General features: G+C 53.7%; 1 protein-coding gene across 1 annotated transcript in view; it reads right to left on the bottom strand.

The window, feature by feature from the left end:
* Positions 1 to 7520: 7520 nt before the first annotated feature.
* The window catches only part of LOC141936803 (coiled-coil domain-containing protein 81-like), a 54246-nt gene continuing 50801 nt past the window's right edge, over positions 7521 to 10965 (bottom strand). Inside the window, exons 5-8 of the mRNA XM_074854114.1 lie at positions 9538 to 9599; positions 8452 to 8605; positions 7979 to 8235; positions 7521 to 7803 (exon numbers count right to left, since the gene is read on the bottom strand). Of these exons, the coding sequence (XP_074710215.1) occupies positions 7696 to 7803; positions 7979 to 8235; positions 8452 to 8605; positions 9538 to 9599 (581 nt within the window). The 3' untranslated portion in view covers positions 7521 to 7695. The remainder of the gene's footprint in view (positions 7804 to 7978; positions 8236 to 8451; positions 8606 to 9537; positions 9600 to 10965) is intronic.

Below are 10965 nucleotides of genomic sequence, written 5' to 3'. Positions count from 1 at the left end.
TGGGTGCTGCTCTGGAGGAAAGAAATCTGTGCTGCATGAAATACTGGAAGTTTGCAGAGACATTCCTTTCCCTCGTGCACAAAAACACTCCCAAGACCTCAAAACAGCACGTATAAATGGGCCTCGCTATCCTCTTACAGAGCAAGTCCAGACCTTGTTGGCCAGCTCAGCGTCTCAGGGGCTCTTCAACATTGTGCAGGTGACTACAAAATCCCAGGAGTCCTTAGTCTTGGAGAGGATCTTCAGCAGCCCATAGTGGGACTACGGCATTAGAGAACCTTCCTGGACCTGTTTGTGTCCGCTGTATGATATTCTCAGTTGATGTCTGGGGAGTTAAAAGCGCCCATGAGGACAAGGGCAGTTGATCTAGAGACAGGGCAATGTTGATCGCATTCTTCATTAAATGTCTTTCAATAGCACCCAGCATGATCTCCCCCTTTTCTCTCCCCTTTCTTGAAGTGTACCGCTGCCATGTAACCGATTCGTGTACTTCAGATAACAGCTAATATGGTTCAGTGCCCGTGTTAATTTTTTTCTAAAAATGTGGTTCTGCCCCTTCCTTCCCACCATCTCCAGTAGCTGTGGCCAAATTTCAGCTGAACTGTAACTGAACACAGTTACTTGAACTCAAGACCTACTGAAACTTGGTGTGTAGGGGCAGTGAAGAAATCCAGATTGGTGTGTGCTGGAAGAGAGTTGTTTTCCCCCGTATCAGTTACAGACTAGTTGTCACGTGTGTGTGGAGCCGGACAGTCCCCCTGTGGGATTTAAGAGCTGGTACTTAACCTCGCCCAGCGAAGAGCAGACGTGCTGGGGGTTGGCAGGTTTTCTTAGGGGAAGCATGGTACCAGTTTGTAATAACTGTTATGTTATGGTAATAACTGTTATGTGATGGTCTTCGCGATCACAGACCGGCTTCTTATTTGCTTGAAGATGGAGAGTATTTGCCAAAAGAAAAAAGTACATAGGAAAAATACCTTTTAACATCTGTGTGCCTATCTGTCACTTCATCTTTCAACTTACTTTCTCCTCACTGTTCTAGAAATGCTTATTATCAGCCGACATCTTGCAGGCCACGGTTCTAACTGGTCGGAGAGCCAGGATGTGGGCCCTCAAAACTGCAGACCGAGTCCTAAATTTTAGGCTATGGTTTCTGAAAATGAGGTTTTGGTCCCTGAAAATGAGGATTTGGAAGCTAAAAACGAGGCTTGGGACATGAAGATGTGCTTTTGGAAGCTATAAACAGGTTTTGGACTCTAAAACTGAGGCTTTTAACATTCCAAATCAGACTTTGGTCCTTAAAAATGAAGCTCTGGGCCTTTAAAATCCTGCCCAAAGAGGCAAACCACCTCAGGCAGGTACCTGGTGGGTGTCCCGGGTAGCTGCCAGCAGCAGAAGATTCCCTCAGGTCCCGTTGTGGCCTCAGGCTGAGCTGAGGGGGCAGAGCCCAGCCGGGCTTTGGTTCCTCAGCTCTCCCCGCTGCAGACGTCAGGATGGCACCGGGCGTTTCGCTGCTCCGTGTGGCAGGAGGCCCCGCGCTCCTTGGGGCGACGCTGGCTGGGAAGCGCCAGGCCTTCCTCCCCACGGCAGCCCCTGGGACGCGGAGGGGCACGGGCCGGGCCGGGGGCTGGAGGGGCTCGGGGCCGCCGGGCCTCAGCCAGGGGCGGGTCCCTCCCCTCAGAACTTTCCCGCCTCTCTGCCGAGAGCGGCGCTGGGATTGGGCAGGGCACGCCCAGCGCTGATTGGCGGCGCTTCCCGCCGCAGCAGCCGATTGGCTGTCGCTCTGCCGGCCGGGGCGGGCTCTGGGCTGAAATGGCGGGAGAGCCCCGGCAGTGGGGGGGCGGTTGTCATGGCGGCGGCCCAGGCCCGGCCCTGCCGCGGCCTGCACTGTCAGGCGCTCGGGGGGCTCCGGGCCTGCCCTCACACGCAGCCCCGCCGGGTCACTCGGGGTAGCGTCAGGAAAATTCCCTTCCCAAAGCGTTCTATCGGCCAGTCTCTGGAGTAGGAGGGCGCGTTGGCTTTGTGGTTGGCTCTCTCTGTTCCCAGCCCGGGTGCGGTGTGATGAGGGGCGGGAAGTGCGGGCAGGGGTAGTGTTTGTGCTGAAGGAAAACAAAGGAAAGGAGAGCCCGGCCCCAGAAAGAAGGACTGTGCTTCGGCAATTGCTCAGGGCAATCCAGCCTGCTTAGAGGTAAAAACACTACCCGAGACTGGGATCAGGCTTCAGACCACAGAAATACGGCTTTGTACCCTCAGAACACGGAGTTAGGCTTCAAAAATGACACTTTAGACCCCCCAAATGAGGCTTTGGGCCCTGAAAATCAGGGTTTGGACCCTAGAAATGAGGCTTCAAATCCCCAAAAATAATGAACACTTGGGCCCTAAAAGTTAGGGTTTGGAACCTAGAAATGAGGCTTTTAATCCTTAGAAATAATGAATGCTTGGGCCCTAAAAATTAGGGTTTGGACCTTCAAAATGAGGCTGTAAATCCTCAGAAACAATGAACCCTTGCGCCCTAAAATTAGGGTTTGGACCCTAGAAATGAGGCTTTAAAACCTCAGAAACAATGAACCCTTGGGTCCTACAATGAGGCTTGCAGCCCTTCAAATGAAGCTTTAATCCTGAAAGAGTTTGACCCCAAAAGGAGTATTTGGACCATAAAAATGCATATTTGGAAACCCTATGTGGTGGTTTGACCTTGGCTAAATGCCAGGTACCCACCAAGTCGCTCTATCGCTTCCCCCCCTTCCCCTTGTTTTCTCAACAGGGCAAAGAGGGGAAAGAAAATAAGATAGGGAAAAAGAAACCAATCCTTGTGGGTAAAACAAAAGCAGTTTAATATAAGCAAAGCAAAACAAAAGACCGCGCACAGAATCAAAAAAAAGAAAACAGATTTATTCTCTACTTCCCATGAACAGGCGATGTCGGGCCTTCTCAGGAAGCAGGGCTCCACTACGCGTAGGGGTTGCCTCGGAGGACCAAGGGTGACCCCACCCCTTCCTCCTCTCTCCCAGCTTTATACTGAGCAGACGTCATACGGTCTGGAATATCCCTTTGGTCAGTTCGGGTCAGCTGTCCTGGTTGTGTCCCCTCACAAGATCTGGCCCACCCCGTCCCACTGCGGGGCGGGGGGGGAAATGTCGGAAAGAGCCTTGGTGCTGTGGAAGCACCACTCAGCAGTAGCCACAGCACCAGTGTGCTATCAACACCCTGCCAGCTCCCAACATAAAACCCAGCACCGTGAGGGCTGCTACAGGGGAAAACCAGTTCCGGCTCAGCCACACCCAGTACACCCGAAATGGGGCTTTGGCCCTTATAAATGAGCCTTTGTATTCTCCAAATAAACCTTTGGACCCTAAAGCTGAGGATTTGCTTTTTAGTGAGGGCTTAGACCCTACAAATGAGCATTTAGTCAAAATGAGGCTTGGAACGCTTAAAACGAGGGGAGGGACCCTAAAAATCAGGCTTTGGGCCCTAAAAATGAGACTTGTAAACAGAAATTGTGCCTTTCAACTCTAAGAATGAGGTTTGGACCCTATAAATGAGGCTTAGACTGCTAAAAAGGAGGCATTGGGCCCTAAAAATGAGACTTTGGACCCTCAAAATTTGGGAATAGAAACAGAAAACAAGGATTTGGATAATAGAACGAGATTTTATACTCTTAAAAGAAAGATCTGGGTCTTCTAAATGAGTCTTTGGAGTCTCCAAGTAAAGCTTTGGACCCTAAAACGGAGCCTTTGTTCCCTAAAAAGAGGGTTTAGACCCTACAAATCAGTATTTGGCCCCTCATCATGAGGCTATTGGCCTTAAAAACGAGACTCTGGACCACCTAAATGAGGCTTTGGTAATACAAGAGTCTGGCTCTAAAAGTGAGTATTTGGACTCTGAAAATGAGCATTTGGATTGTATAAATGAGGCTTTATAGCCTCAGCATGAGGCCTTGGACTGCAAAGTTAGGTTTTCTGTTCTATAATAAGGAATTGGACTGTATAAATGCAGCTTTGGACCCTAGTAATGAGGGTTTGGGCCACAGAAGTAAACTAAAACTGAGGCTTTGGACCCTAAAAATGAGGCTTGTTACCCTAAAAGTAAGGTTAAGACCCTACAAATGAAGTTTTGGAGCCTACAATGGAAGGTTAAAACACTAAAATGAGGCTTTCAGCCTTGAAAAGGATGTTTGGACCCTAAAATTGAGGCCTTGAACAATAAAGATGAGGCTTGGAGACCCAAAATGAGGTTTTGTTCCTTGAAGTGAGAGTTTTGATGATTAAATCGAGGCTTTGTGCCCTAGAAATTATGTTTTGGACTCTAAAAATAAGACTTTGGAAACAAAAAATGGTGCTTTGGGCCGTAAACAGAGGCTTCAGACTCTCTAAATGCAGATTTTGACTGTAAAGAAGTGGCTCTGTCCCTACAAATGAGAGTTTACACCCTTAAATGAAGCTTTGGGCCTTTAATATAAGAGTCCAAAAATAAGACTTTGAGCTGTAGAAGAGGGATTTGGACCCCAGGAATGAGAATTTGGACCCTAAAGTTGAAGCTTTGAGCCCTCTAAAGGAAGGTTTGGAAACCAGACTGAGGCCCCGGACTCTGAAGTGAGCTTTAGTGTCTTCAAATGAGGTTTGGACACTAAAACTGAGGCTTTAGAAATGAAAACTGAGGCTTTGCCACTGAAGAATAAGCGTCAGACCCAATTTTAGGTTTTTGACCTAAAATGAAGGGTTGAACCCTAAAACTGAGGCGTTGGACTCTGTAAAGGAAAGTTTTGGCCCTCAAAATTCCGGTTTGGAAAATGAAAACGTGGCTTTGGGCCCTAAAAATTCCAGAGCAGATCCTAAGAATTAGGTCCCTGAAAAACAGACTCTAAGAAATGGACTCTCTGGTCTCTGAACAATGGACTCTAAGAACTGAGGCTTTGTGCCCTAAACGTGAGGGTTGAGCCTCAAAAAATGAGATGGACCCTGGGGGTGGCCCACGGGGTGGCCAGAGGGGGCACCTGGGATTTAAATGGGATAAACTGGGAGAGAAATAGGATGATAAAGAGCCTCAGCTCTACCCCAAGTGGAAGAAAAAAGCCCAGCCCAGCAGAGCTGAGCTCAGCCTTGCTCTCTCCTTGCCCAACACTGGGTGAAAGCTCAGGTGTCTCCCCTGCCCCTGCGCGTAGGTGCCATCCACCCCTCCCCGGCTGCACTCGCCTCCTCTCCTTTGCCCTCCAGGGACATTCCGACCTTCACGATGTCATTCCAAGTGCCTGGTTGCCCTCTATTGCCCCAAAAAGCCGGTTTCTTTCCCCAACAGCCATGGCAAAGGTCCCTGGGGAAGGTCCCTCCCATGGGACCACGCTGGGCTGATCTCAGCGCCACTGGCCAACTGCCAAACCCTTCTCCCCCTGCTGCGGTTGCAACCGATTAAAAAAGTCGATGCTCTTTTGCAACTTTCCCCCTTTATTTTTATTCCTCTTTTTCCTGATGGCTCCAGCCAGGGCCTCTCCGGCCCGGGGAGATCTGCTCCTCAGCGCGAGGCATCGCGGGGAGCCGGGTCCCCTCATCCCTCCATCGGTTGCCCCAAAGCCCGGGTGTTGATCAAGGGGCTCCTCGAGCAGGTTGGCCCCGGAGTTCCACATCCGGAATTGTTTTCCCAGGTTACTGCAACACGGGCCAGAATTTCTGAGGAGGAAACTTCACAACACTCTCCATCTTATCCTCCGTAGCGGCCACTTGGGCCCGTCGCAGGAGGCCTCCTCGAGCAGGCTGGCCTCAGAGCTCGTCGTCGACAAAACAGCTATGACGGGTGTTCCGAAGTACGAGGCCTCCTGAGGAGGGGAGGGCTTGGCTTTCCGGGTCTTTGCAGCTGCCAGCATTTTTTCCACCATTCCTTGTCCTCGTCTTACTTGTCCTCCCCATCCTCCTCCTTTTTCCCCCCATTCTCCTTCTCCTCATCCTCCTCGTCCCCATCCTCCTCCTTTTCCATTTCCTTTTCCATTTCCTTTTCCTCCTCCTCTGCAGCTCTGAGCCGTCGCTGCCTGCACTTGGGCTCGGCTCTGCTTTGACACTCGGTCTTTAAGTGCAGCTTTGCCCTTGGCTTGGCCGGTCCCAGGCTGCTTTTCTCCAGAGGAATCCCCCAAGATCTCCGGCTGCTGCCTGGAAGGACACAACGGCAGAGAGGTCTCTACCTGAGGAACACGCTGGGTTTGGGGCCGCATCCTGCCCCCCATGACCCTCTTTGTGCCCCTGAGCTAGGCCCCGCAGCTGACACACGGCTGTCCCCGTGTCCCCAGGCCACGCTGGGGCTCTCCTGAAGGGCTGGAGAAGATCCAGCCCTGTGAAACTGGCGGTCCCACTAGCCCCATCCCACCCCTCCGATGGGCGGTGATGAACAGCGAGTGCTTGGGGCTGGGGAATGGGCTCTGGCTGGGTCAGAAAAGTCATAGAATCACAGAATAGTTTGGGTTAAAAAGGACCTTTAAAGGTCCCTTTAGTCCAACCCCACCCCTGCCACGGCCAAGGACATCTTCAACCAGAGCAGGTCACTTCGAGCCCCGTCCAACCTGACCACGAATGTTCCCAGGAATGGGGCATCCACCACCTCTCTGGGCAACACGACCCTGTGCAGATCCCCAGCCCTGAGCCTTCAGCCTCACCTGACCGAAGACTTTATCTTCTTCCTCTTCTGCCCTGTGATCTCCCGGAACTGTGGTGGTTCCTGGTTAGGCGAGCTTGGAGCAGCGAACCCAGGACATCCCACTGCAACTGGGAGGAGAAACCTCGTCAGAAGAGCATCGCTGGGCCGCTGCTGGCCCCGGTGACACGCAGGGGTGCTCCGGCCCCTTCCCCAAGGTCCAAGAGGGCCGTTCTGCTCCCCTCGCAGCCGCCATCGCAGCCTCTCTGCCCCCAGTTCCCCATTGCCGTGGTTTTGCGACGGCATCGTCAGCTCCCGGTGTGGGAAGGGGGAGCGGGGAGGTGACAGGGACTCTTTGGGGGGGTCGTTTCTTGGCGGGGAGGAGGCAGTCTTGGATCACCATCCTCCCACCGCACCCTTGGGCGCATCCCACCCCGGGGCTCCGTGTTGGTGAAGCCAATGAGTCGTTAGGACAAACGGCTGTGCCGAGCTGGGGGGAAGCTTTGGCACAAGTCGGAGCCCTTTGACACTCAGCGCCGGTGATTTCCAAGTCAAATGACAGAATTTGGTTGCCCGCACTGTGGAAAGGAGCCGGGAGCTGCTTTACCTTGTCCAAGAGGTGGCAGAAACTCTCTTCTCGTCTGCTCATCCTCGCCAGGGACTTGTCTCGAGGTCTTGAGAAGAGCCCTGAGAGGTGGTTTGTGCACAAACTCTATTTCAAGCCTGGGAACGAGGAGAAGACACCGCCGTGACCCAGAGCACCACCAGCCCTTGCCGCTCGCCGTGCTCACCGGCAGATTTTGGCATTGCCGTAAAGGCTGTTTGTTTTCCCCAACTCTACCATGTTTCTCCCCAAGTCCACCATGCCCCATCCCCAAGCACAGTCCTGGGAAAAGAAGTCACCCAGCAAAGAGTCCAGGCCACCATGGGAAGGAAGTGTTGCCTAAATTCCTTGGTCCTACCCATCAAATCTGCCTTATGGGAGTGACCACGGCCTGGGGACATCGAGAGTGGCTGCCGGGTGTCCCCATGGGAGGACACCCGTGGGGTCACAAGGAGCAAATGTCACCTTGAGAGCGGCTACAGCTGCCAACGTACTCTCTCGGGAAAGATGACGACATGGCCAGAGAAACTCAGGGAGGCCACAGGTACCATCCGGGACACCACCATGTCCAGCAGCCGGGGGACCTGCAATGGAGGAGCTCCAAGATGGTGGGATGTCCTCAACATGGCTGTGAGGCCATATTGGAGGAGCTCGAGGCAGGGAGAGTTGGTAGGACCATCAACTCTCACCTGGCCGTGTCCTGCCGGGCCACCGCCATGGGACTGCCCACGCGCGCCACGGAGAAACAGAATCACTGACCTTGAAAATCACTTGTTCCAAGTTCTCCTTCCCAGACAACATCTCCAGGAAGTCGTAGTAGAACTTCATTTGCACCGTTGTGCCTTCAATGAGGAGCACCCCGATGTCCTTCAGGACGAAGGCAACGTTCTCCCCCTTCCCCAGGCAGTAAGAGAGGAGGGACACGGTGCCCTGGATGCAGCCCGCTGCTTTCTGCCGGGACACCGAGGCGGCTGCGGCCACCTTGGAGTATTTGAGGGGCTCCAGCTCCTTGTTGCCTGAAAAAAACCACACGAGGAGTGGAGACCTTCACCCAGTGGCCCTTCCGCAGGCGCTTCCCAAGGCAAAACGATCGTTGCCTCCCCCAGAAAGAAAAAAAACCCAAATTTTGGGCTCTGCTCCACAGAGGGGGAGTCACTTCCGAGAACCTTCTCAGCCCCAGGGAAGGGACGCGACGACCGTGAAGCCAACGGGGGTTTAATCCGCCATCTTACCGGGCAGGTAGGCCTTGTTGTCCGACAGGTTGCGGACCACGACGAGGTTTCTGGCCGGGCGAAAGACGGGCCTGTGGATAGTCACGGCCTCCTCTCCAACCTGGATCTGTCTGGAGACAACGTCGAAGCAGCTGAGGGCGGGAATTCGGACACCCTGGAACAGAAGAGAAGGAAGGACCCAAGGGTGAGGACGGCAGAGGGAAGAGCTGGAGGTGGCCCTGACCAGGGATGGTGCGTTGGGATGGATCCTGCCCGCTCCCGCTTGGGGAGGAGACGCTGAGTCCTCCCCCTCTGAAAAAGTCAGGGCAGGAGCAGCCTGGAGAAGAATTTGAAATCCAACCGCTGGTCTATTTGAAATAGATTTTAAGGCCTAGTGAAACGTGTTCAGGACTGAGCGATGTCGTATTACCAAGGCAACCGGGGTGCTGCTCAACAGGCCTGAAAAGTGTTCTTAGCCCGCTTCTTGGATAGTCCCGACCCAAGGCTGCTCTAAAACCCAGTCAAGCTAATCCTATGGAGGCAGTTTTAACAAAGGATGATTAATTGACTAAACACAGGGGGGTTGCTAGATTAAGAGAATTTAGGATATCAAAACTGCTCTAAGCGTTTCGTAGAACATCTTGGAGTCTTTCTCAGAGTTGTGTGAGATAATAATATCATAAATAACTAATAACTAAGAAATGATGAGAATCAAGAACTAAAAGGTTGAGTGGAAACTTCCAAAGACTTTGGACTCAGGTAATAGATTTAGAAACAGTGTATAAACACCGCGAGTCTTTGGGACATTGGCCACTCACTGAGGTGTTGGCCCAACTCTGAGTTGTCAATAAAGCTAAGCCTCGAGATTCTTTAACAAGCCCGAGGGCATCCGGGGGGTCTCCAGTGCCCAGGATCAGCCCTGAGGTCCACCACCACCTCCCAGAGGCGATATCACCCTGGCACAAGCCCTGTTTGTCCCCCAGCGGGGACTTTTGGGGTGAGTTTCCCACTTTCTGAGGAGGGAAGAGAAACGACAGGCCGTGCCCCGGGGCCGTGGGGACTCCCCAGCTCTCTGGGCGGACAAGGAGGATGCGGGTGTCACCCCACCTTGCGCAGCACCAGCTGTTCTTGAATGCAGCCGGCCACCGCGTCCCAGACGGCTCTTCGCTCTGGAGAAGAAAGGAAAACCAGGTCACGCTCCACGTCCACCAGCTCTCAACCCTCCCAACGTCTCCCCGAGCTCTTGCGCGTTGGACAATGGGAGTGTCATCGTTGTCCCCAGGAGGAGACATCCCTGAGGTGGCTCCAGTGCTGAGTCTTCCCCACACAACCCTCAACCCACTGGGCACCGCAATGGCCCGGCAGTGGCTGTGGGTGCCTGTACCTTCGGCGGTGATGCTGAGCATCATGAAGTTGTGCTCCATCCCATCCCAGAAGTCCATCCCGCGCAGCCTCATGCTGGCAGGACGCTCCTTAACGGCGACAGCCGGGTGGGAGCTCATCCTTGCTCGTCCTGCGGACGCTCGCTGGATGGCAGAACCCACTGCTCTGCAGCTCTTACACCCTCGTGCGCATGACGTCACAGTGATGCAGCTGCTGATGGGAGCGATGCCCACTGTGACGTGGCCACCGCTGATTGGCTGGTCACAGTGACGTGGCCACCGCTGACCCGCTGCCCTCTGCCACGGGGCTGCCACCGGCTCCTTCCTCCCTGCCCGGTGCCCAGCTGACGTACACCTGTGCTGTCTCAGCCCCAGAATCCTGTGTTTTCTCCTCAAACCAGCAGGCAGCACAGGGAAAACGTGCTCTTGTCGATCAGCCCGGCACGAGACGCTTCTCCATCCCCCATCGTGCCAAATCCTGATTTTCATCCTAGTTGCCATGATCACCAGTGGCTCATCCACTCACTCCCGGCTGCTCCAGTGGGATGAGCCCTCAGGGGCTGAATCGGAGCGCTCCAAGCGAGGTGTCCCAGGGCCTTTCCAGTGCCCAGCAGCGCAGTGATGCTGTGCTTGACGCACCCCAGGACACGCTTGGCCCCTCGGGCTGCCAGGACATGCTGTTGACTCCTATTCAACTTGCCATCAACCCAGACCCCCAGATCTCTTTCTGCGGGGCCACTCTCCAGCCTCTCGCCCCCCAGTTTGTGCATAGAACCACGATTACCCCATCCCAGGTGGAGAATCCACCACTTGCTCTTGATACATCCCATACGTTTGGTGACTGCCCAGCTCTCCCGTCTACCCAGATCTCTCTAAGGAATCTCTACCCCCGAGGGCACCCACAGCTCCTCCTACTTCAGTACCGTTGGCAACTTAATGTACATTTGACTCCTGTGTCCGGATCATTTATAAAAACATTGAAGAGCGCTGGCCCTACAGCTGAGCCCCGGGGAACACCACTGATGACTGGCTGCCAGCCTGATGTAGCGCCATTTACGACAACGGTTTGAGCCATTTGTGGTCCCCAAAGCTGCATTTTGAGGGCTGAAACCCTCATTTTCAGGGTCCAAACCTGTCTTTTATTACCCACAGC

The sequence above is a fragment of the Strix uralensis genome, chromosome 34 (genome assembly GCF_047716275.1).
Source record: "Strix uralensis isolate ZFMK-TIS-50842 chromosome 34, bStrUra1, whole genome shotgun sequence".
In the NCBI taxonomy this organism is placed as follows: Eukaryota; Metazoa; Chordata; class Aves; order Strigiformes; family Strigidae; genus Strix; species Strix uralensis.
Note: the sequence above shows the minus strand (reverse complement) of the source record. Positions and strands in the feature narration are given on the sequence as shown.